Here is a 26,956-nt window from a genome sequence, read left to right on the forward strand (position 1 = left end):
GGAATGATCAAGGACTGATTCCGCTACTGAAATTCCTTGAGCAGTACCAAGATGAAGACACTTCTAGGTATTCCAATCTGCCAAATTTATAGAATAGAAGGAGAAGGGGATGAAAAATTAATTTTCAGTGCAAAATGTAAACAAACTCGCTGGCTCTCCCATACTAAAATCCAAGATGGCTGAATCGAGAATTTGGTAAATTGGAACACCTAGTAGGGTGTATTCATCTTGAGCAGTACTGAGCTGGGAAAAAAATGAGCATTCAAGAAATATCAGGCATACTGCAGTGAAGAAAACACATACTGACGTCTTCCCTCGCGAAATAATGCACTGGTGTATTATTTCGCAAGTGGAGTGACGTTTTGTAAAGTTTTCTCTACATTGCTTTTATCACAGATGTGCTTTTATTTTTTTGCAATTATTTTAGCCGTACTGTTTTTTCGCGTGTGACTCGCACCGATACGGAAGGTCATGTTGGTAAGGAGATGCTGTCAAGGGCCATGCTCTTGAAATCGGTAGAATTAATTGGGCCGTTGTTGTTCGTCAATTGAAAGGCGCTGAACTTTCCAATAGTTGTTCTAAACTACTCCGCCAACCATAGCCTTCTAATGAACCCCAAAAAGATTCTGATGGCGTAGTTCGAGCAGCTGTGGTACTCGCGTTTGAGCTGCTTGTATAATGGGTTATTGTCATCGGTGCTTCCATCTGCTCATGTGCGATGTCACAGCACTGGTAAGCGATCGCAGCGATATTCAGCCGCCCCTAACAAGAGGCTCGATCGCATCTTCTCGGTAAACAGATGTCCGATCATATTTTCAACTCCGGAAATAAGTTAATCCCCCTCCCTTGTCAGCAAAAGACCATAGCTCATACCGGGGTTAAGCCGATCGAGTGACATTACGCGGATATAAGAATAACAGTTGCTTAACATGTGGCTAAAGACTACTTAAAAATAAGTACTAGTGCTCTTTAAGTACATAGTCAAGGGGTGGAAATAAATGTTATACCAAATCCAATCCAGCAAACCAAATTTATTAATTCCTCCCTGAAACACACACAAGGTCATATGTCCCCAAAAGAAAATGGATATATAAAAATGCACAATAGATAAAAGTGAACACTACCTTCAACAAAATTGCTTAAAATTACACCACATCCTTAAGTTCAGGACTTGCAAAGCCTACGAAACCTACAGATGTGAAAATATCTGAAAATCGTAAGGACGAATTCTTTAAGGAATTCCCGGAGCAATTCCTTGAGAAATTTTCCGAGGAAATCCTGAAGGAATTCCCGAAGGGATTCGCAGAGTAATTTCGAAAGAATTCAGGTAGGAATTCCTGGAGGAATTCCACGAAACTTCTTGGAGGAATTGCTGGAGGAACTCCCGGAGGAATTCCTGGAGAAATTCATGGTGGATTTTTTGGTGAAATTATTGGAGGGATTTTCGAAGTAATTTCTTGAGAATTCCTGTAGGAGTTCCTGGAGTAATTCCTTCAGGATTTCCTCAGGCAATTCCTTAAGGAATTGCCAGAAAAATTCCCCAGAGAATTCCTCCTAGAATTCCTCTAGGAACTCATCCGGCAATTCTTCCGAGAACTCCTCCAAAAATTCTTCTCGGAATTTCTCGGAGAGTTTCCCCAGAAATTCCTTAGGGAGTTCCTCCAGGAGTTCCTCGAAGTATGCCTTCAGAAATTCCTTGAATAATCCCTCCCTAAATTTCTCCTGGAATTTCTGCGGGAAATCCTCCACGAGTTCATCCCAAAGAAAATTCTGGGGGAGCTCCCGAAGGCAGACTTGGTGAAAATCCCCAAGGAATACCCGGGGACTCTTCGAAGACATATACGGGAAATCACCGAAGACATTCCTGGGTAAGTTTACTGAAGGAATTCCCGGAAGAATTCCTCCTGGAAATCCTCCAAGAATTCCTCAAGAAATTTTTCCGGGGAATTTCCCCAGGAATTCGTGAGGAAGAACCTCCAGGAATTTTTCAAAGAGTTCCCCAAATAACTCCTTCATTCAAGAAGGAGAACCTTGAATTTCTCCATGAATTTCTACGGGAGCAAATTCCTCCGGGACTTTCTCCAGGATTTCCTCCGAGGAATCCCTCAAGGAATTCCTCCAGGAACTCCTCTGGAAATTTCTCCGGGAATTCCGATACGATTTTCTCAGGAACTCCGGCAGGAATTGTTTCGGAAATTCCTGCAGGAAATTCTGTGAGAATTCTTCCGGCATTTCTTCAAGGAATTCCTGCACGAATTCCTCCGGGAACTCCTTCACGAATTCCTCTAGGAATTTTTCCAGGAATTCTTTTGAAAATTCCTCCAGGAGTTCTTCCGAAAATTCCTCCAGGAATGATTATTGATGAAAGGAAAGAAGCATAAATAACTCGCACTTCTAGAGAAAGAATTCTGTCGACATCCTTTAAGGCCATTGGGGCCGTTTTTTAATTTATTCAATATTTCGAAATCGTTGAAGCTAGTCTTTGACCTATTGATTCCAACAAAAGAAACTTTTCTGAAGCATTTAGCTGCATGGTGAGGAGGGGGAACTGCTGAAGGAATTACGAGGGGAGCTTCCTGAGAAATTTCGAGGGGAAGTTCCGGAGGAATTCCGAGAAGAGCTCCAGAGGAATCTCAGGGGGAGCTTTTGCGAAAATTACGGCGTTTTTCCTTTTTTTCGGTGTGGATCTTCCGTAGGAATTCCGGAGGTAATTTGGAAATTCCGTTGGAAACTTCAGGGAGAATTCAGCTGTTGAAGTAATGGGGGTACTTTTGGTGTGGATAATTTGAGAGGCTACTTGCCAGGCAACTTCCGGAGGAATTTGGGGTAAAATTCTTGCATAATTTCTGGAAAAATCTTGAGAAGTCTGCGAAGCAATTATTGGGATAATATGAACGAAAATTTCTACAAGCATTTCCGAGAATGGTGTGCGCGTGGAATAATGAGCAAGAGCGTTTGATTATTTTTGGTGGTCGTTCGCCATTTTCGAGGACAAATTTGAAAGGAAACTGTTAAACCTTGTCTTCCTGATTTTTGTTCAAGGAGTTATTGTTATTTCTTCAGAAGTAGGGTGTAATGCAGGTATTTTCGTCTCTTCGCATCCAATAAGTCTCGAAAACTGACACTTTTTTGTCAAACTCATCCGTACCAAATCGTAAGTGTGGTGTATACCACTCTCCCCATTTACAAACGATAACTATTCTTGTAGTGTTCAGCGTGCGTCAAATTGGTCTCTATTGTTTATATGTACATAAGATGTTTTTGTATAGATTTCTACAAATATAATGAACATGCAGCAGCTAGCTGGCTTTACTGCGTGTGCTACGAACAAGACAACATCTCGATCCTACTTCGATGACCTATATCCGAAACAACTCAACTAATCGTAAACTCGCGCGTGATGCATTTTCACATACATTAAAGTAAGCTCAGTAGAAACGTTTTGCTATAACGGAGTTCTAGCAAATGGACGTTGCTTTCTTTGATTTAAGCCCCTACGACGATAGACGGAAATATCTGCCGTGCCCTGACTCTATTCACCTGGATTTGAAGTTGGAATTGGGCAATTCGTTGGGTTTGGCTTCGACTTGGACTAGGACTTTGACTTGGGTCTTAGGAATCGTTAGACTTGGAAAATAATTTAGACTTGGGCTAGTTCTGGACTAGGAAATGCAGTTTAAAACCATATCTATCCAAGGATGATTGAAACAACGTTTGATTTTAAGCATGAGAAATTCCATCAAAACAAAATGTCTTTAGTTTGAAAATGCATAATTAGTTGTGACAATGGTACGAAACGGTTGTTAGAAAAGGCCCAAATCCATAATGAATACAACAAAATGAAAGTCGTTTTAATTTTTCCGTTTTATTCTACAATAATTCACAAACTCTCGCATCCTCTACATCTAACTGAGGAAACTTCCCGGCCATTATCTAACAATCGCACACTCTTGACAAAGTTCAGATCACAACAGTTATAAAATAACGCTCAAGCATCCTCTTTCACTGGTAGGTAGGTACACTCTGGTTAACAATTGAGTATTGGTTTCTTGTACAAGCGGTAAAACATCGCCAACTGCCATCATCGCCGTGTTGTACGAATTAGCCTAATCTTCGTCATATTCGTGAACTAAACTTGAATCTTACAGCCAACGGATCGCATTTTTTGTGTTTGCTTCTAAAGCTAGTGAGTGTTTCGAGTTCGAGTGTTGCAGGCGGCAGTGTTTCGTTAACAGTGATAACATATCGAGATAAGGATTAAACGTTCAAGGAAAGGACCCTGGAAATGACGTAGCGGAAAGGAAATAATTGATCCTATCTAATAAGAAAACTATTTACAGCGAAAAGCGTTCCAAGAGTTCGGGCGAGGTCGACTTAGAAGTTGAAGGGTATGGCAGGCTTCGGGTAGGAGTATCCGGTGGTCTCTTCGGGAGCATCAGCTTCTTGTGGTGGCGGCGGCGGCAGGGTGAACGGTTGCGGCGGTTTTGGGTAATCGTAGCCGCAGCTTCCGTCCGGGTTCGATGCCGAGGCGGCGCACTTCTTCTCGGTGGTTGTTGCTGGGCGGGTGGTGGTCGTCGTCCGACGGGTGGTTGTCGTCGTTGGACGGGTGGTTGTCGTTGTTGGGCGAGTTGTGGTGGTTGTTGCCTGAAAAGATAATTACGATGTTGTAATATGGGTTGAAATGTTGGGGACTAGGTGGTGGTTACCCGAGTGGTTGATGGAGGCAGGTACTCGATGGGTGGCGTAGTTCTCCTTGTAGTTGTGGTCGTTGGTCGAGTGGTTGTAGTTGTGCGCTGAAAAGATAGAATAAAATGCTTTGATACCTTTGTACAAAAAAATCTGTAGGAGATTTTACCCTCGTGGTCGTGGTAGGTCGCGTTGTAGTGGTTCTGGCTGTTGTACTTGGAGGTAGATATTCTTGTGCAGGAGTTGTTCTTCGGGTTGTGGTTGTAGTTGGACGAGTAGTTGTTGTTGTTCGCTGATAAAATACGAATATGATATGATGGTTAAACATAGAAGATCTTTGAACATGATAGTATTGAGACTTACTCTAGTAGTAGTTGTTGGTGGCAAGTACTCTTGAGATGGAGTTGTCCTACGAGTGGTGGTTGTTGTTCGCTGTGTGATAAATTGACCAGTCAATGAAGTTAGTAAAGTTTGCAACGTTTAAATCGACATTTAAGTTACTTTTCTAGTTTTTTGAACTCATCTGAAGCTATGACTAAGTTGAAAAAGTCTTCCAAATGATAATCTCTGGAGTAACCAATTTAATTTGAACCACTTCAAAAAGTGCTTGAGTTTCTAACTATCAGCTTGAACAGCTAAAATTAGTTCCGCTACTAATTCTTTTAATAACTTTAGGAATATATCATACAGTCGCATTTGTTTGATTAGCTTTAAATAAAAAAAATGAAATTTAGCTGAAATTTTAACAAAAGCAGTTTGTTTAAATCGCAAGCGTTGTAGTGCGAGAAATTGCAAATTTGAAACGCAGGATTCCTCCTATTGATACATACTAATCGATAGATCAGATTTTGCTTCGGCTTAATTGACCAACGGAAGTTGCGATTATAAATTTGAGCCGAATAAGTTGCGAATTTATTAGTTTGAGTCCACACCAGGGGGCTCTCAATGCGAGCTTTTTAGTGCGGGGGTCAGTGGAGGGTAAAAAAAAGCCGATGAAATTGAGTGTACAGTACACATGTGCCGCAGCAAAAACATTAGTTTTGGAGGATTTTCCTCTTGATAAAAATGAGCGCAAAGCATTTAAACCAACAGTAAAAATTTTAATATGTGTTTATATCCACTTTTTTTTCCTTTATCAATGTTAATTTTAAGGGTCAGCGTGACAACTTCCGGGGGTAGGATGATCAAAGACCGTTCCTAAATCCAACCAAGGGAATCCAAATACATTTGAGTTTAATTTTAAGGCTCAAATTGATAATGATGATGATACTACCATCTATTGTAGCAAGGCACCTGCCGTTTTTCAGATTGACCCAATAGATGGGGAGAAGAGCCCGCCCTTTATCCACGAGATGTTAACAATAGGAAGTTGGCGATTCCACTCTTCCTATCCAAATCGCAATTTAATTTTAAGGCTCAAATTAGACATAAAGTACTCACGGAAAACAAAAAGAGAAAAACCTAACCTAATTAAAACACAATAGAAAATAAATCAACGAAGTAAAATGATAAGATTTTGGTATTGTTTTAAAACTATCCTGGCCAAGTAAAACATGACCTGAGTAGCACTATTCAGTTAGTTTTGTTTGCGGTAACTTCAACATGACTGAGTTCGTTCGTATGTAAGTCACACACAGACTCGTATATGATGCAAGTGTCCTGCTTGGGAGCCTTGGTGAAACGGATCTAAAGAATCCGGAGGATTGATGCAGATGACCGGTTATGATTAGTGTCCGGTTTGGAGTATTAAAATGACTTGCTGTTTTTCAGATTTGAGGTCCACAAGCGGCATGGAAATAATAAATGTATGGCAGCAGATCGGCACAGTGTTTCCCGGAATTCCGGCATGTTTTTGACGTAGGACTATGTCTGTCTTTTCTATATTGGGGTACACTTTGCGATTGCGAAAATCGGAGACCGTCACGAAAATATGATAGATTTTGAACTTTAATATCTCAGCCGTTTCTCGATGAATTTTCAATTTTTTTGGACCATTCGATTAAGGCTGAGTCAACGCTTCTTCTAGTTAATACTGATTTTTAACTATTTATCATCGATAAATGATAAAATGTTTTAAAATAGGTAAACCCATCAATCCCGTACTTGCATCGCAAGCACAGACATCAGAATCAATGTACTTGCGGGCTTGTTCGAAAAAGATTTCACACAGAGCGGACGCAGCGGAGTGGAAACAGCAGCACGATGGCACTGATAGCACTTTCGTAGGAAAACCATCGCATTGATGATAATCGTCGGCGTCGGTGGTCATCATTCAACCTCCACGAACCAGAATTACAAAAATGTCGTTTATTGTGATCCTACATGGTGCAGCTTATTCCAAATGGTGGCGTCTTACCAAAAAATCATCGAGTTTGGTTGCAGTTAGTTATTGGAACGCGCATTGGGGAAAGAAAATTGGATCTTCTCAGGACCAGCATTTCCTGGACAGAAGGGTTGATTGCAAAAATGACCTTTTTCGGTGGGATCTCCGTGGTAGCTTGGTTGCTGTTAGTGATTTTATCCATTCGAACAAATTTATTGCCTCATCTCCCTCCGACGTGCGCTCGTGATTCTACTACCGAAGAGCAACTTTCAGTTGTCGCCGAATGACTGAGTTTGTCACTTTGATTCTTTCTTTGATCTCGGACCAACCTTCTTTTGTATAAAATGGCAAACCGAAAAAAAAAAAAGATTTTATAACAACAGAAACAAAACCAAAGAATCTTGTCAAAAGTTCACTTTCTGTCAACGACAGCCGGATTGATGAAGACGCTACTTTAGAGGAAAATTTCTACAGCAGCACGTATTTTGAATCATCAACAGCTCATAACGAGATTCAGCATTTTGCGAAACAAATTCATAGGATGCTTCAAATTTCCAGTCTCCCATGCTTCGGGACCGTTCTCTGTAGAATGTAGAATTCCAATCAAAATGGCTCGCACGCACCGGAAAGCAGTTATTTTTTATCTTATGAAGTAGCCTCATTAGCCCCACTGTTTCATTAATCGTTATGAGTGCTCATCATATTTACAACAATTTCAGACCACAAAGGGGCGGAGCTAACGGACTTACTTTATTTAATACAAGAAAGCTGCTGTCCGGCGCGCAAGAGCCATTTTGATCGGAATTCCGCAGAGAGCAGTCGAACAAGATCTCACGCAGAGCGGACTCGGCAGCACGAAGGCGCTAGCAGCAGATGCAACGGAAAACCATCGCATTGATGGTGGCGTCTGTAGCAATCGCACGCCACCAATAGTGGCAATGCTGAAAAATTTATTTCAAATGGTGGCGTCTTAGCGAAAACTCATCGAGTGGCCGTCGGACAATAACAGCACTAAGAAAATTTCCAACGCAAGGTTCCGACAAGCGTTTGGTTGCAGTTAGTTATTGGAAAGGCGCATTGGGGAAAGAAAATTGGTCCTTCTCAGGACCAGCATTTTCTGAACAGAAAGGGTTGATTGCAAAAATGGACTGTTTCGGTGGCATCGGCGTTTGGCGTGGTAGCTTGGTTGCTGTGAGTAATTTCATCCATTCGATAAAACAAATGATTCGAAAACTTATCTCGGACAGACCTTCTTTTGCATAAAATGGTGGCCCGGAAAAAATCGATATAATTTCGGGTGAAAATTTTTCCCAACGTTCAACACTTTTTCTTGGATAAATAGTTTAGGGCCTGAAAAGGACTGTGTGTAAATAATTCTTGAAGTTCCACTCACTTCGCGTTTGGTTTCGCGTCACTTTCGATTCTGCTAAAGGAGAAATATTTCGGACATTTTTGAGGATGGCGTATTCTAGGATTGTGATGTCGTCCACTGAAAGACAGTCGAGTGGCTTCAGCGGCGATGCAGCTGGTGAGTCTTGTTGATCCCTTCTCCACGGTTGGAGACTCAAAGACCATCCAACTACTACTATTCGGCTTCTTGATTCAGTTTACCTCCGAGCAGTTTGCTCAATGTTAATGAAGAGACACAAATTATGATGGTAAATACCATCCATTTCGTATAGCTACGTAGTCCTACGTCACCTTTGCGTACAACCCGATTTGGCTGCACCTTTGAGTTTTTTTGACATATTTGCGATAATGCTTTGGGTTAAAGGGTGTTTCGGATAGTCAGTCTGCAGGGCCGCGATGGCATTATCTGAGTCTGAGCATCTGCGGGTGTTAAGGGAAAAAGCCTGGTGGCTATATGAAGGTAATTGTTGAAGACTGGGGAGGTGTCGACCAGTTCCTGATATACTGGAAATGCGGGTAATTTCCATATAATGATCCACTGTCTATCAAGGCTTGTTCCGGTACCTGCTTTGGTTTGTTTGGTGCTTTTTTGGATAAAGTTTCAAACAAGTAATAATGAGAAATCGACTGTATGTTTTTATTTCGATTTTAAGGACGACAATTCAATCTTGAATGATTGAAACAAGATGTATATTTATCAAACGTTTCAACACGAAGATGGTGTCTTCATCAGGGGAACAAAAACCGTATTTTTCCCCTGATGGAGACACCATCCCCGTGCCGAAACGTGAGAGAAATATACATCTTATTTCAATAATTCAAGACTGCGTAGCCGTCCTTAAAATCGAATTTCAAATAAGTTGATTCTGGATCTGCGCCCGACTTTGACAGCTCTAAAGCGGAAGCTCTCGATCGACACCCCGATCCCGAAGACATTGATAAACTTACGGTCAAAGATTGTGAGAAGTGAGAAAAGATGGAATCTCACATTTCACTATTCCCACTTTTCACAGTGAGTACTGAGAAGTGAGAGATAATGAATGAAGCGAGAAATGAGACATCTCACTTTCATTGCGAAAAGCCAGGAATGGGTAGTTACAATAAGTGAGAATGAGTGAGAAATGAGGCGTTCAACTTCTCACTTCACTTCTCTTACTTTTCACCGTGAGCAGTAAGTAATGGGGAGTGAGAAGTGAGATGTGAGACGTCTCACTTCTTATTCATCGTTTCTCACTTCTTACTTCTCGCTGCGAAATGTGAGAAAAAAGAAAATGAGTGAGAAAGGAAGCGTCTCACTTCTCACTTCACTCTTCTCACCTTTCACAGTGAGAATCGGAAAATAAGAAATAAGTTGTGGGAAGTGAGAAGTAAGACGTCTCTCAATTAGAGGTTGTTAGCCGCCACTGACAGTTTTTGGCACGCTGCCGCTGCCGACGTTTTTGCCTTGGCGCGCCGCCCATTAAAATTTGTCACGCCGGTGGTTGATAATGTTCCATGCCGATTAAAATTTGAAGAAGTCCGTAGAACCTTTCGTGGAAATTACTTATAAAGATTCAGTGGAATTTCCGTAGATTTCCCAATTGATCCCTAGAATATCACGTTCAAACTCCAGAGAATTTTTCATGGGAATACCAAAGATTTCTTTCAAAATTTCAGTGCATTTCCCGTTGAAATTTCAAAAATCTCTTCGTGAAAACTAAGTAGAACTTCGAGTGTAAACTACGAAGGATTTCCCGTTGAAATCCAAAAATAAAACTCGTTGAAATAGAAAACAATAACTGAAAATAAATTATTTTTCCGAAGGCCACATCCTAACAAATATTGGAGTTGAATAAAACGCTTATATGACCAAAAACTTTTTAAAAAAAACTGTTGAATATTCCGAAAGAAAGTTTATTGGCCTAATATGTCGTTTGACCAAATAAACCATTTGGCTGAAGCCCATCTAGTCTAAAGTTCTTTTAACTAAAATGTTATTTGGTAGAACAGTTCTTTTGACAGAAAAACAGCTATAATGGACATTCGGCCGGCTGAATTAGTCATTTTGCCAAAAAAAGCCGTTTTGCAGAAAGGACATTTGCGGGCCAAATGGCAACGAGCTAGCAAATGGCATTTTCGGTCATATGGAATTTGGCTAGATGATCGTCGGTTAACGTGTTTTTCGGCCATGTAGTATTCGAATAAAAGGTTTTTCGCCGAATGACTCGGCCAAATGACGGGAAGGGCTGTTTGTCCTAAAGCCACAAGGCCGAAAGGTGTTGGCTGTATGTCATTTGACCGAACAAACAATTAGACCGAAGCCCATCTGGTCGAAAATTCTTTTTAGCCGAAATAGACATAATGGTAATTTAGCCAAAAAAAGTCGTTTGGTCGAAAAGGTTATTTGGTCGAAATAGTCGTTTGGCCGAAAATATAATTTGATCAACCGGGTGAATATTTTTGGTCATGTTACCCGTCGAGTAATTAACATTTGGTCGTTGGGCCAAATGATATTTTCGACCAAATTACAGGTTCGGCCATACGTCGATTTGGCCATTTAAAATTTTTAGCCAACCGTTTACCGTTTTGTTCAAACATTTGACATATTCGGCCATATAATACTCGGCAGTGGCCCTCGGCCTAATGGCATTTAGTGGAATGGCTTTTGGCCGAATGACCCTTCCTCTTTTTCGACAAACATCATTGGCCATTTGTTACTCTATCACATCAAGCAAGATGTCGTCGGCATAGTCGAAGATGAAGCTGTTCCGATTTCAGTTCGTGAAAAACTCCGTTCATAGCTACGATGAAAACAGTTACCGATGCCAATTAGCACACGGAAGGACCGGTCGGAGAGAAAGTGCCGAATGAAAGCCAGAATATTCTCAGAGAAACCCAAATGGCTTTGCGACGCCAGGTAGTTGAGGTCCGCATGTTTCACTTCCTCGATGGCGCCAGAAACCATTTCTCCTCCAGCTTCTTCCGAAGTCATCGTTTGACAAGCCACTAAACCACTTTTGACATTCACGATGTTGCTCCTTCTCCAATCATCCGAGAAAGATTGCCAATATTGTTGAAGAGGTTTTAGAATAGTGTTTCACCTGAGAAAAGCAGACGCTCTAGCATATTCACTGGGTATTACCCAGGTATCCCATCTCATAAGGCCCACAGGATTTCCCGTTGCTTCTAGCTGCAAAAGTGATCTCCACGAATAAGATAGGCTGGTTGATAAGAATTGGCTGACGATTTGGGAGACCCGGAAGTTCTCTAAGGTAAAGTTTTCTCGATCCATCAGCCTTCTAAGTGGCGGAGGATAGCCGTCCAGTGAGACTAGTGTCGCAAAATTATCCCTGAGGTTGTCCGGTATTTCCGGTGGATATCGGAATCGTACGACCATCCTAGGTAAATAGGGGAAGTCATTCTTTTCTCACTCAAAGAACTCCTCCTACTAGGCCGCAGTGATGTCAACAGAAAGAACCATCGTTGAGAACTGGGAAGGGTCGTTTAGCCGAAACCCATTTGCTTTTTGAAGCCATTTGGCTGAACAAACCATTAGACCGAAAGGGTCGTTTGGCCGAAAGGGTCATTTGGCTGAAAGGGTCATTTGGCCTAAAGGGTCATAAGGCCGAGTAGGTCGTTTGAAAAGTGAGAAATTAGGACTTCTCACTTCTCGCTGTCAAAAATGAGAAGCGCGAAGTGGAAGTGAGACGTCTCACTTCTCATTCTTCATTTATCACTTTTCGCTGTAAAAAGTGAGAAGCGCGAAGTGAGTAAAGATACGTCTCGCTTCTAATTTTTTTACAGTATGCAGTGAGAAATAAGGAATGAGAATTGAGACGTCTCTTTTCCTATTCCTATTTTCTCTCTTTTCAAATAACCTATTCGGCCAAATGACCATTTCGGTCAAACGATCCTTTCGGTCATTTGACCTTTTCGGCCAAATGACCCTTTCGGCCAAATGACCCTTTCGGCCAAACGACCCTGTCAGCCAAAGGATCCTTTGGGCCAAGTGACTTTCGGCCTAATGGTCTGTTCGGCCAAATGGTATATTCGGCTAAACAACTTTCGACCTAGTGGCAATGGCTTTCGGCCGAATTGGTTTCGGCCGAACGACCCTTCCCGTTCAGAACATCCAAGTCTCCAATCTCGAAGGCTTCGTGGAGGCCAATACCGCAGGGATCTGCTCTCGATCAGCAGGATGGTGTGCGTTCATATCTCATAGGAAGATGACGAGATGGAGTAAAAAATTGCCAATGAAGACTCGGTGCGAGTAGAGTAGCACGGAGGAAAGAACTCATTGCATGCTTTTAGCTGTGTTGGAGGTTTGAGAAAAAGAAGGGTAAAGAAACAGGGTGGCCAGAAACCCTTCCTTCAGCAGAGACCATTTTCTCCAAGATGATCGGATTTTCTTGAAGTGGAAGTGGTCCGCTGAGGTTAGCATCTGCTAACTGCTAACATCCGCTATGCTCACCACGTACTTGTGTTAAATCCGTGTGAATTCCAGCAGATCATGAGCGCAGTGTTGAGTCTGAGTGGCATCGAAAAGACCTCTGGGTGTTTGAAAGACTTGTTAGCGGGTAGCCACACCAGAGAAGAAATCGATCACAATCTGAAACTCCAGCTGTAACAAAATGGATTCACAGTACTGAACGAGAAGCGCAATTGTCAAAGCAGAGTATAAAATAATCGAAATTATTTGGTGAAGTCCACCTTTCTTCAAATGTCAGTTCACGTCCAGACATATTCATAGTCGGCTCTGAACTGTCAATATTCGGTTGAATTGATAAGTTAGTATTGGTAATTGATTTTCTATGTGCCTGCATTCTATTATCATTGAGTAAAGTATTGTATCACACAGAACTGAGTCCAATTTTCAGTCGTGAGGCACTTTCAGCGGTAAAAGTCAAGATACCTAGATAAAGTTGATTGGTTTTTTTTCTGCACATAGCAGGCACATAGTAAGCACTCTCAGTGACAGTCAATGGAGTAGTAGCCTGAATCCTCATTATGTCATTCTGCGCTTTGAATTATCATGCGATCTTTGTCAAGAATCAGACCGCAGTAGCATCATGAAGTTGAATATTTCAAGCTCTTAAAATTAAAAAAAAAATGGTTTCGCAGCGCCATCTATGCGGCGTAAATTTGAACTTATACTCGTCGCTGAGTTATTTTTTTCCAAAATACGTTACTGTTCTGAGGACACCAACTCAAAATAACGCATGCATTTAGCTCTAAGGTATTTTGGCGGGCTAGCTTCGCCCCGTGGCCCAGTGTGCACTGACATTACACCTGGTCTCGGAATCCCCACACGATAGCTGGACATAGTCATTAGTAATTATTTGACTACAGAAGATAAATGCGCTATCTCTTTCTTCCTCCACACAATCGTGAACCGAAATATCCCCAAAAACAGATGAATACTTTCCTTACACTGCATACTGCAGGTCTAGACTAGGCCGGAAGGGGGGCCCCTAAATGCACAAAAAAGATTGATTTCTGTACATAAGGTTTTGTGGGAGTTTAGGATCGTGGCTCACATGACCCACCTACCCACCCTCAAATCTGGCCTTGGCATACTGTAAGCACTTTCTCTATCATTCGTTCTCCACATCTTCTAAAATCTGATAGTCATACATTTAACTTTAAACTGCCATATAGATAAAAACTTACCCTTGTGGTGGTGGTCGTGGGCCTTGTGGTGGTCACCCGCTGAGGCAGAGTGAAACTGCTGTCGGGTTTTTCGTAGACATAGCCGCACGTTCCGTCTGGATTGCGCTCCGCCGGAGAACACTGAGCAGCAGTCGGCGCCGGTCTCGTTGTTGTTGTGGTTCTTCTGGTTGTGGTGGTTGTCGGTCTGGTGGTAGTAGTGGTCCTCCTAGTGGTGGTGGTCGTTGGTCTTGTGGTTGTTGTCGTTCTTCTTGTGGTGGTCGTCGTCGGCCGTGTGGTCGTTGTAGTTCTTCTTGTGGTGGTCGACGGTGGCAAATACTCTTGCGCCGGTGTTGTCCGACGGGTGGTTAGCCTTGTAGTGGTTGTCGGCCTTGGGGTTGTTGGCTTTGTGGTTGATACCCGCTGTGGGAGCGTGAAACTGTTTTCCGGTTTTTCGTAGAAATACCCGCAGGATCCATCGGGATTTTGCTGTGAAGGAGAACACTGTGTGGGGGCGGGCGCAGGACGACGAGTGGTGGTTGTTAGCCTTGTTGTGGTGGTCGGTCGGGTTGTTGTTGTTGGTCGGGTTGTGGTGGTGGTCCTCCTAGTGGTTGTCGTCGTTGGTCGTGTGGTGGTCGTGGTTCGCCTAGTGGTGGTCGTTGTAACCGGTGGAAGATATTCTTGATTGGGAGTTGTCCTGCGAGTTGTCAATCGGGTGGTGGTTGGCGTGGGTCTTGTGGTGGTCACTCGCTGGGGTAGCGTGAAACTACTTTCCGGTTTTTCGTAGAAATACCCGCAGGTTCCATCGGGATTTTGCTGCGATGGAGCACATTGAGTGGTGGTAGGTGCGGGTCTTGTAGTTGTGGTGGTTCTTCTAGTAGTCGTTGTAGTTGGCCTTGTGGTAGTCGTGGTCCTCCTAGTGGTGGTAGTCGTTGGTCGTGTGGTTGTTGTGGTTGGTCTTGTTGTAGTAGTTGTTCTCCTTGTGGTAGTTGATGGCGGAAGGTACTCTTGTGAGGGAGTTGTCCTGCGGGTGGTTGGCCGAGTGGTGGTGGTCGTTGGTCTTGTAGTCGTTTGCCTTGTCGTCGACACACGCTGCGGAAGCGTGAAGCTATTTTCTGGTTTTTCGTAGAAGTAGCCACAAGATCCATCTGGATTTTGCTGTGAAGGTGCGCACTGTGTTGTTGTTATCCGACGAGTGGTTGTCGTTGGTCTGGTTGTTGTTGTGGTACGCCTGGTGGTCGTGGTAGTTGGCCTTGTTGTAGTGGTTGTCCTTCGAGTTGTAGTCGTCGAAGGCGGAAGATATTCTTGAGAAGGTGTTGTCCGACGTGTTGTTGTGGTGGTTGGACGAGTCGTCGTTGTGGTACGCTGAAATAGAATAAATGATGTGTATTCAAAAGTACGTTGACAGTAAGAATCTACACATACCCTGGTGGTTGTTGTTGGTCTAGTCGTCGGACGAGTAGTTGTGCTTGGAGGTAAATATTCCTGAGGAGGAGTAGTTCTTCGAGTGGTGGTGGTACTCACTCGCTGAGGTAGCGTAAAGCTCTGCTCTGGAACTTCGTAGACGTATCCGCAAGATCCATCCGCACTTTGTTGCGATGCTGGACACTTAGTCGTAGGAGCTGCTCGCTGAGTAGTAGTCGTTCGACGTGTTGTTGTTGTCGTTGGACGAGTGGTTGTCGTCGTCCGACGAGTAGTTGTCGTTGTCGGGCGAGTTGTAGTTGTAGTTCGACGAGTTGTTGTGGTTGGCCGTGTGGTCGTAGTGGTTCTCCTTGTGGTTGTAGTTGGAGGTAAATATTCCTGAGATGGGGTGGTTCGTCGTGTTGTTGTGGTAGATACTCGCTGTGGAAGTGTAAAGCTTTGTTCGGGTTTCTCGTAGACGTAGCCGCACGATCCATCTGGGTTTTGTTGAGATGCTGGACATTTGGTTGTTGGAACCGTTCGACGAGTTGTTGTGGTCGTAGGACGGGTTGTTGTCGTCGTTCGACGAGTAGTTGTCGTTGTTGGACGAGTCGTAGTTGTGGTTCGGCGAGTTGTAGTTGTTGTAGGTCTTGTGGTAGTAGTGGTCCTTCTGGTGGTAGTAGTCGATGGGGGAAGATATTCTTGAGCTGGAGTTGTTCTTCGTGTAGTTAGTCTCGTTGTTGTCGTTGGTCTTGTAGTTGTCACACGTTGTGGAACGGTGTAACTTTGATCAGGTTTTACGTAGGAGTATCCGCATGACCCGTCGGGATTCTGTTGGGATGGAGGGCACTTGGTTGTTGGTACGACTCTTCGCGTAGTAGTTGTTGGTCGAGGGGTTGTCCTTGTAGTTCTCGTAGTAGTCGTAGTGCGCTGTAAAAGACTCGTTGTAATCAACTAGTTTGGTTTTGAAATCAGAAAAAAAAAAAAGATAAACTTACCCTAGTTGTCGTAGTCGTTGCTGGTGGCAAGTATTCTTGAGCAGGCGTTGTGCGCCGAGTTGTAGTAGTGGTAGGGCGAGTCGTAGTTGTGGTTCTCTGAAATTATTGATGGTTGAAGGATGCATGATTTGATTAAAACTGATTCAACAACTTACCCTTGTTGTGGTAGTGGGCCTCGTAGTAGTGGTCGTTCGCCTCGTTGTAGTAGTTGTTGGTCTCGTTGTAGTAGTCGTTGGCTAATGAAATGACATTGGTTAGAGGCCTGTTTTCTTGGAGGTTCTGAAATTACTTACCCTTGTGGTGGGTGGCAAATACTCTTGTGAAGGAGTAGTTCTTCGCGTAGTAGTTGTTGTGGGCCTAGGAGTAGTAGTCGTCTCACGTTGAGGCAGAGTGAAAGATTGCTCCGGCTTCGGGTAGAAGTAACCGCAAGATCCATCTGGGTTTAGGGCTTCTTCAGGACAACTTGGCTTCTGTGTCGGAGGAGGAGGTGGTGGAGGACGTGCCGGTGTATCAAAAGGTACCTTTGGTTTGTCATAATGATAGCCATCGGCAGCAAGGATATCATTGGGCGAGTAAGCCCCTCTGAGGACCGCCGAAATATCCGCCCTGCTAGTCGTCACCAGTAAACTGAGCAATATTATAGTGCTCCTCTAAAAAGAATAAATGGAAAAACTAACTTATTTGAAACAATGCTAAGAATATTAAAAAAACACATACTCGAGAAACAAGCAAGCAGCAACCAATATTTTTAATATATCAATATTTAATAAGCAATGGTTGAATAAGCAGTCACATGATATGTCAACGGTAGTTGTTTTATGGTCAATTGCCCTCTTACTGACTCCGTGACTTAAATCACGTACGTACGTACCCTTTGACCGTGTGACTGGTCGTGTCTTTCGTTAGGCTTAAAATATGCAACTGCAGTTTATAGTAGCTCGACAGAGAGTTAATCTGTCAACCTGATCACGATGTGCACATTGTACCATGATGGGCGAAAACATGACAAAAATGATTACTATTTACGCTATTATCTTGTTATTGGAAATGTTGACTTTTTCAGTCTTTTTGCCCTGTTATTAAGTTAAAAACCTCACTATAGAAAATGTCGTTTGCTGAGTTAAAGAACTTCTGTGAAATTTCATTGAGCTCAACATATAGGTTCAACTTTCCTGACACAACTGACAAGATTTTTTTCTTTCTATGCATTTAAAATATTAAATATAATTGGAAAGAACTATGGTACTCTATTTTGAACATATTTATTCTACAAAAGAGACAGAGTGTCAATGTAGTGACGATCACCTATGCTACCATCGTGCATGATTAGATAACAATAACTAATTACTACGTTTATCGCTCACTTATGAATAATTAATTTGTCGAATGTTCATGTTGTTCATCTTTCAAAGTGTTTCCGAAACAATCGCGTGTTCATATAAACCTGAATCTGCGGGCCAGCAAATGTCACTAGGCTTCGACGCTCGCTACTCGCTATCGAGATTCGTATCGTAGCATCAAACATATCGAGCGTGCGTACCCACATCATAATCGTGACGAGTGGAGTGGCGCTTCGAGCTTTATCACACATTCAGACCTGTCCAGACATATGCTATGGGGCAATGGTCCAATATGTATCATTGGGCCATCATGTTAACACAGAATACAGTTTGAAAATAAAATGCGCTTCAAGCTACTGAAAAAATAAAAAGCAAAACAATTTGGAACTAGGGTAAAACGTCCTATCGTTGTGGTATGTCCTAATGTTGCGGTAGTGTTAAAATAATCTATTCTGGATATAATAGCATTAAAAACAATTGTGGATACGCCAAAACTCATCGAATTAACGACTAAAAGAGCTTTTGTTTGACAAAATTCCGTTCAAAATTGATCAACATTTTTCATTAAAAATTTGAATCCTTTGAGCCTATTATTGCGGTAGTGCTAAGGTCCTATTGTTGTGGTATCGATTTCCATGAGAATTACATGCAATACCGCAACAATAGGACTGACCTTGAAAAAATGTCGCAACAATAGGCAAATGCGTCCTATTATAGTTTATAGCGGTAGTTTGTTTTTATTGTGATAAAAACAAAACAACATAAGTTAAGCACAATTAACGTAATTTTTATGAAACTTTAGTTAACGAGCAACCTATTCGACTACTGCAATGTGGAGAAAGACCAACAGGTGAATTTTAAATAATTTTTGAAATCAGTTTTGTCTTGAAACGGTGCTTAACCCCTCAATAATAGGTCGCTTTACCCTACACACAAAGTAGATACACTTATTAAAATGATTTTGGTGAAATTTTGGGCTCATATTTTCTAAGACTTCAATGCTCGATGCATTGTGTTTTATAGATACTTAACTTCATTGATTTTTTTTTAACTTGATTATCTTTGCCGCTGCATTTTAAATCACCTACCCCTACACATGATGCTCAGAATTCCTTCTACCCTTAAGCATCTTATCAATTCCAAAGTAATTATTGTCAGTTGTGGTGAAAGGAAGCTGCATGGAAGTTCAAACCATGCCGCTGCGCTGATTGTCAGTCATCGTGCTGCTGCTGATGGAAACGTCACAACAAAAGGCTGTATTGACAAATTGATTACTTCCCAAGCTGGTGATCGATACGTTTGGAGGACATCGTCATAATCAGTGTGTGGGGATGTTTCCTAACACCCTTGAACGGCGTAGATGATATGCGTGATTGGTTTCGATAGCGCATGTCGAAACGAAGCAAACTACCTTGACGGAGATTGAGGGGGATGTGCGTTATCTGAATGCGATTAGTAGTGACCTGGTATTTTTTTTTGTCAGGGCTGGTTACAATTTACATATAGCATAAACCATTTTTAATAAATGAACACATTATTATTTTCTGTTATCACAAGTACTTATTTTGAGTTAGGTATATTATTCTTGACTAAATTTTCTGCTGAATGATATAACCTTCTTATGAATTTGCTTTCATTTTTCGCCAAAATGACAACATTGATAACATGCTGGGAAAAATAAGTGCAGAATAATCGAAATTAACTAACTTTTTTAATCATCAATACCAAAATTCTTGAACAATTTAAAACATTTAATAAATTCGGCTCCATTATGCTCAATACTTTTGAGCCTTCCAAATAAAATAATGTTATAGATATGCTCTTCATTTTTAATCTATCAACACTTTGTTCCTCAATGTTGATGTTTGTGTTAGGGAAGCGCTTTAAAATCAAATGGTCATGACTTTATCATCGTATGGGTTGAGCTTCTGGCTTGATTTATTGGATACTAACAAAGCGTTATCCTGTCGTGTCGCTGAGGAAATGAAGCGGATTCGAACTGATCTATTAAACCAAAAGGCCCTTTTTAGGGCCACAATAATCACTGGAAGAGGGATATCACCGATTTTATTTTTATTCATTGTTCCAATTGATTGAAAAGAACCTATTCCAGTAAAAATAATTACTGTCGATCATCATAACTTGAATCACAATCAGTTCTTTAGTTCTTTTACAGGACTGAAGCCACTTAAAGTTTTCTATCAGGAACTCAAATTCAAGAGATAATTAAATTTTTGACCATAAAAATAGCCAATTTCCAATCCCTAAATCAACACTTTCCGTCGTTTCATTTGTTAGTGATTGGAGTCCAATGGTGCCAATTCTCAGTCTCAGTGACTGAGATTTGTAGGATATTGAACCCATTACCTGTTAACACTCACTTCCTAGCAGTGAAAAATGAATATTAACAATCAAAGTTAAAGTAAACAAAAGACCTCTTTCCTCATCGCTCACGCATCCACGCTAAACATACGCTCCAAAACAAAACCTTTTATAGAAGGCCCTGAGACCCCACCAATCGACTTATTTTTTTCTTTCTTAAGTTACCGTAATCGGGAAAAAATTGATATTTTTTTTTTGTGTTTTGTAAATATTTCTTTCGTAAGTGCAATCGTGGGTTTTTTCATATTTTTAAAACGAGTGCTGCCACATGTAGAACGTATAAGACTTTTTTTTATATCTTTATTAAGGAGACTTTCAGCCCTAGGCTAGCTCGTCTCCGAAACGTATGGCTGTTTTTCTTGATTAGTTAATGGTTTACAACTTGTTTTAAACATCTTTTTCGTCGAGTTTTTTTATTTTTAAATTTGGGGTAAATTTGATCAATCATTTATCTATAAAGCAAGCGTCTTTAAAAGTCTTAAGGACATAGTTGGAAGAGTACCACGATGGCCGCCAATATGGCACCGGACCTTCCACGGGCCAACCCCACACCTCCCGCACTCCTCTCCCACCAACATTCGAATGCTTCGAACAGCATCGAACAAAAGTTTAATATTCAAATTACTAACCTGCTCACAGCATATTTATTCACTTCCCGTGATAATAAACATGTTTATCCAAAGAGTCTTATGCATTTCGGCTCGAATAATATCATAAATCAGCAGTTTCGTGCCAATTTATTAGCCGTTCGCGATTTGGTGGGCTTATCACTGCACTTCACTTCTTCTCAAAGTGCACTGAAAAATCAAGTTTTCACTCACTTCTCCGCATATGAGGAGCCCGAAATGTTGATGGAATGCAAATTAACCATCACTTTTCGAAATCAGTCACTTGTTTAAACCGAAAACTTAATATAAACTGCTATTTTTGCCCGAAAAAAACGATTAAAAACTGATCGCGGAGCGAATGTAAACAACGGCACCGGCAGCAGCAAACTAATAATTAGGGTGGCTCAAAAAATAAGTTTGCTCCGCCACGCTCAGTCGATTGTGATTTATAATTTGGGTGTCATCCGATGGTTTGGGCTGGTTTGAATAGAGGCTTACCGTGCAAAAGGTTCAGGTTTGTATGACAGTTTATATGGCGAGGTTGAATTTAACATTATTCTGATTGTGGTGCTTCGTCATTGGGCCCTGGCGAGGGGGGAGACCATATGACTGGATGAAATATTCAAGAGCTTCAACTCCATAGACAATCCATATTGAATGGTCGTTCCAATAGTTGCGAGTCGATTTTAATCAAGGTTGCGAATCTTTAGCATGATAATTAGGCTTCTCAGTAGGCATCAGTGAAACGTGCAATTCAACAAAATACCCAGAATTTGTCTGTGATATCTATCGCACCAGAGGCAGATACGGCTAGTCTAGTCTTGTCTACACTATCGCACCAGGGGCAGATGCTTCATACAAAAAGTGTGACATGGGGGTGAGTGGGGTATAAAATGCTATTTTTGCGTTACGTAATCAATGGATCTTTCCTGCGGTGCGGTTTTCTTTCAGTGAAGTCTCTGGAATGTTGCTGTCAGCTATGTGGGTTCTCTTTTCGCCAGCGTATGGAGGGGAGGCACTGTAGCCAGTGTAATAAAAGGTTTAGTTTCCATACCAGTTTTCATACAAACTTGAACCGGCATGCGCTCAACCACTTTTTGTTCAAATCGGTTTTTGGAGGACACTCGGAGCATGGGACGAAATCGAGTGAGCGTGGTGGTGCTGGGTCGTTTTTTGAACCACCCTACTAATATTCTTTGTTTTTTTTTAATACGACACCAATACTACTACAGTATATGACAGTTTTTATTGTACAAATACTTTCAAAGCTTTGTTTTGGTACTCAACCCACCTTCACCTTAAGGTAGGCAATTATAGTTGGGATCCCTAACGCTGAGGCACTGTGCATCGATTGTTTCGAGAAAGGAATTCATCACCGATAATGGAATTATCTGGGTTTTAACAACAAAAATCATAATTTTGAAACAAAAATATGGATCAATTAAGAAAATAAGATAAATTATACCATAACTATACTGCCGCTAACCGCAAGTCGAGCACATCTGTATATGGGCGTCCATATACAGATGTGCTCGACTTGCGGTTAGCGGCAGTATAGGTACAAGCCTAATTTTAGTTACGTTTTTCTTTACTTTACGGGGTATCATTTAAATTTTTGGAGATCGAAAGCATTACGCTGTAAGGGAGATTTCAAACGTTACTAGCGCCGTTATCTTTCGATGGATTTTGAAGATTTATTTGTCAATCGTCTTCGACACTCTCCAGAAACTTTTTCATTCAAATTCATTGAAACTTAAGATTACTAACGACAAGCTATTGAAATTTTTAATTCTTGTCAAAGCCAATAAATCCATATAAAATAAAAATGAATTTCTGTCTGTCTGAACCTTATGGACTCAGAAACTACTGAACAAATCGGCGTGAAAATTTATATGCAGAAATTTTGTTCAAAATAAATCTGAAGCTCTAAAAGAATTGCTTGTACAAAATTAGAAAAAAATAAAAACAAATCCCAAATACTTCTCCAACAAAGAAAATAAAAAAATAAGTTTTAAAACCTTAAAAATTCTTATATTTTAATATTGGGTGAAGCGTTTCAAACTTTTAATATGGTAAACAACTGGCAATGATGAATAGATTCAAGAAATTATTTTAATGGATAAAAATATTGAAAAAAAAACAAAATTCTAAAAATTCATTATTTGGATCTTAGATGATTGCAAAAATCATAAATAAATTTCTGAAGCAATTCGAATAGAAATGAAAGTTTTTTTCAAAATTCTAAAGATATTTCTGGAAGATTATTTGAAATTAATCTTGTCTTGAAGAATTGAGAGGGAAAATTTAGCCGGAGTCATTTCATGGACCAATTGCTCCTGCTTTTTATTTTCTCTATAAATTTCGGCGAATGATCGTGTCAAAGAGGACAACGATTGGAAAGTCGGATCTTTGATCATGAGAACTTTGAATGAACCCGCACGTGCAGGGCTTCAAGCACGTGAGCTGTAGAAGGTTGGCGTGAGCGTGGCAGCAATTCAGGAAATAAGGTGACCCAAATCTAGAGAACGAGAATTCCGAGCGGAGGATATCATCGCAAACACTTCATTCAAGTACCACATGTTATATAGCGGTGGTGACAGAGCAGAACATGAAGTTCCGTGATGACGTGAAGGATGCGCACTATGAGAGCCTTGATAAGGCCTACGAAGAGTGCCCAAAACGTGATGTAAAGATTGTCATTGGGGATGCAAACACGCAGATTGCAAGAGAAAGCTTCTATCGCTTTTACATTGGTACCGAAAGCCTTCATTCCACTACCAACGATAATGGTCTGCGACCTTCGTGACCCTTGCTGCTGCTTCTTCTTCTTCTTCTTCTTCTTCTTTTTGGCATTACATCCCGACACTGGGACAGAACCGCCTCGCAGCTTAGTGTTCATTAAGCACTTCCACAATTATTAACTGCGAGGTTTCTAAGCCAGGTTACCATTTTTGCATTCGTATATCATGAGGCTAGTACGATGATACTTTTATGCCCAGGGAAGTCGTGACAATTTCCAATCCAAAAACTGCACAGACCGGCACCGGGAATCGAACCCAGCCACCCTCAGCATGGTTTTGCTTTGTAGCCGCGCGTCTCACCGCACGACTAAGGAGGGGCCCAGGGATAGAGGGATGGTAATCAGCAGTACCTACTTCGAACGTAAGAATATCCGCAAACCAACCTGGCAACATCCAAGTGACAGCACCTGCTCACAGATAGACCACGTGCTGATTGATGGGGTGATTGATATGCTGACATATCACTGGGTATTTTTCGGCTGTGGAGTCACTTAGCAATGAAAAACGATAGTTTGTTTCTTTGCCCGACTTTTCAGTGGGCTATACCATCTTTTGAATGGTCCTAGACGATAAATATCATAACATGAAATAACCAGAAAACACATAACAGAAAATGCACAAATCTTAAAAAAAAAGGACACGTTTTTCGTCTGGTGGTTTATTTTGAACATTCAGAATTGTCAGAACAATACAGTTTTTCCTCAATTCTACCGTTATTTACAATTGTACAACATTGACTCGGACCACTACCCAAGGGGAAGGGTCGTTAAGCCATTTGGCCGAATGCCACTAGGCCGAACAAACCATTAGGACGAAACCCATCTGGCCGAAAGGATCGTTTGGCTGAAAGGGTCATTTGACCGAAAGGGTCATTTGGCCGAATAGGACATTTGGCTAAATAGGTCATTTGAAAAGTGAGAAATTAAGAATGAGAAGAGAGACGTCTCACTTTTCACTCTTCATTTTTCGCTTCTCACTGTAAAAAGTGAGTTGTGAGATGTCTCACTTCTCACTTCTCGCTGTAAAAAGTGAGAAGCGCGAAGTGAGTACTGAGACGTCTCACTACTCACTTCACGCTCCTTATTTTTTTGCAATGAGAAGTGAGAAATGAGGAATGATAATTGAAACGTTTCTCTTCTTACTCCTATGTTCTCACTATTCAAATGACCTATTCGGCCAAATGTCCTATTCGGCCTAATAACTATTTCGGCCAAATGACCCCTTCAGCTAAATGACCCTTTCGGCCAAATGATCCTTTCTACCAAACGAAGTATTCGGCCTAATGACGCTTTCGGCCAAATGACCCTTTCGGCCAAACGACCCCCGGCCCAATGAGCTTTTCGGCAAAATGACCCTTTCGGCCTAATGACCCTTCTTCCAAATGATCCTTCCGGCCAAATGACCCATTCTGCCAAATGACGTTTGGCTTAGTGGTATGTACGGCCAAATGGTGTATTCCGCCAAACAACTTTCGGCCTAGTAGCATGCAGCCAAAAAGCTTTCGACCGTATGGGTTTCGGCCAAACGACCCTTCCCCATATTCAACGCTTGTCAGTTAAAGGGATGTATGAACAGTACCACCAGAAGCTGGAGGAGTGAATAAGAGATGCCAATGGATATGGTGACGTAAACAGATTGTGGGAAAATATCCACGAAGCGAGAAATAACAACAGCGCAGGAGGTGTTAAGCACTACCAGGGATTGAATCCTAAAGAGAATGAGCAAGTCTCTCAATTATCATCTCTGTACAGTGATCGTTCGCTAATTGGGGCACGACCTCACCCCAACTAGCGAATGCCGTTCGCTAATTGGGACGTTTTGACAAGCGTCAATGTTGTTTACTTTTTGCATTGAACAAAGGAAAATTTTACGCGCCAGAAAATATCGATCCCGCCAAACACGGAAACAAAACGTCAACGCGTTTTTGGCATCACCTGACGTTTAGCTGCTTTTTAATTGGGTTTCGCCCCAATTAGCGAACCCCCAACTAAATAGCGCCCCAACTAGAAAAAAACCCAATTAGCGAGCGTTCACTGTATACCTATACGATATATAGCATCCTGCGAGAGACTTTTTTCGCAAGTTGTCATGATATAGAACTGATTCAAGAGGCTATACCCCATGATAATTTTTTTTCAGAATGTTCCAAATGCGGGGATCACTGGCTTTGATGATGCATTTGAACTTGTTCTACACAGCTGTGCAGTAACCAACACGAAATGAGCGAAAACAAAGCGAGAATCACCATTTTTCTGTGGGGGCTGCCTATCCGATTCTGTTTTTTCGCACTTGTATACAAGTTTGATAATTTTGTTATCATGGCTTGTTACGATTCGGAACAGTTTTTATCTCTCTTTTATCGTTGTTCGTTATCTATTGAGAGAGATTTCTGCAAACCCTGAGCACTGCACAGCGACGTCAACAAAATGGTTGGTTTGATGAAGAGCGCCAGCGAGTTCAGAACAATACTGCTACACGCTTAAAGTCAAGTACACATCGCATGAATAGTTTTCACACATTACGGCGACGCCTTGGCCAACTCTCACCATGAGTGAAAATTTTGTGTGAAACACGAGCAGTCGCTGTGTAATGTCTCACATGTGCATGATATGTGTAAGTGAGTCTGCCTCGAACTGTCAAAGTTCCTTCGGGTCGCTATGATGGCGAACGGGTGCAGAATGTGAGGCAAGAAATCGTACTTTTTCGGAGGTTTTTCTTTTTGCTTTGATGGCGAAACAAAAAAATGTGCGAATACAAGCATCGCACTTTGTTTTGTTGATCGAAACGATTGGAGAAGCCTCTGAATAAGTATGGAAAAGTTGGCTTACTTTACCATCAATTTGAAAACATACAATTGAGGTTAGGTTCGATGTGTAAAATGAACTCACCTAAAATCATCGGCTATCGGTTACACAAAAATGAGTAACATCGTAATTACTCATAATATGAGTTGTTCCAGGAGAGGCCCGTTTTGTGTGAACGGAACACAAAAATATGTAAGTCATTTTAAGCGTGTAGGAGTCGAATGCCAATGACTCGCACTCGTTGCAATAGAGAGAGGCACAGTGTAGTATGGACAGAAGAGAAACGAATTCACCGCAGAAAAAAAGTAGAAGGTTGTATCCGAAACACGACCGCAATTGGACGTAGGATTACGTTAAGTTCATCTTACTCTTAAATTTTGAAATTCTGAATATATATGTTGACTGGAGCTGATCTTAGGCTGTTGTGACCGCTATCGAATTCATGGTTGCGATGATTTGCCGCTAAGAAATGATGATTCTGAAATCGCTTGGTTTTCAATAGTGCGCCATTCCAATATCGAACAGAAAGAAACCAAAATCAGATTCTTAAAAAAAAACTTCACATTACTGCCTCTGAC

General features: G+C 41.5%; 1 protein-coding gene across 2 annotated transcripts in view; it reads right to left on the reverse strand.

Moving 5' to 3' along the window:
• Positions 1 to 3,846: 3,846 nt before the first annotated feature.
• Positions 3,847 to 26,956, reverse strand: part of LOC134210800 (mucin-2-like) — a 74,817-nt gene continuing 51,707 nt past the window's right edge. Inside the window, exons 2-10 of one of the 2 annotated variants that reach the window (XM_062687079.1) lie at positions 16,737 to 17,093; positions 16,599 to 16,679; positions 16,444 to 16,539; positions 15,470 to 16,375; positions 14,069 to 15,409; positions 5,050 to 5,118; positions 4,856 to 4,978; positions 4,707 to 4,793; positions 3,847 to 4,644 (exon numbers count right to left, since the gene is read on the reverse strand). In XM_062687079.1, the coding sequence (XP_062543063.1) occupies positions 4,375 to 4,644; positions 4,707 to 4,793; positions 4,856 to 4,978; positions 5,050 to 5,118; positions 14,069 to 15,409; positions 15,470 to 16,375; positions 16,444 to 16,539; positions 16,599 to 16,679; positions 16,737 to 17,093 (3,330 nt within the window). In that variant the 3' untranslated portion in view covers positions 3,847 to 4,374. Of the gene's footprint in view, positions 4,645 to 4,706; positions 4,794 to 4,855; positions 4,979 to 5,049; positions 5,119 to 14,068; positions 16,376 to 16,443; positions 16,540 to 16,598; positions 16,680 to 16,736; positions 17,094 to 26,956 lie in introns of both variants that reach the window. The other variant, XM_062687078.1, reaches the window with a different exon arrangement.

The sequence above is a fragment of the Armigeres subalbatus genome, chromosome 2, assembly GCF_024139115.2.
Source record: "Armigeres subalbatus isolate Guangzhou_Male chromosome 2, GZ_Asu_2, whole genome shotgun sequence".
Classification (NCBI taxonomy): Eukaryota; Metazoa; Arthropoda; class Insecta; order Diptera; family Culicidae; genus Armigeres; species Armigeres subalbatus.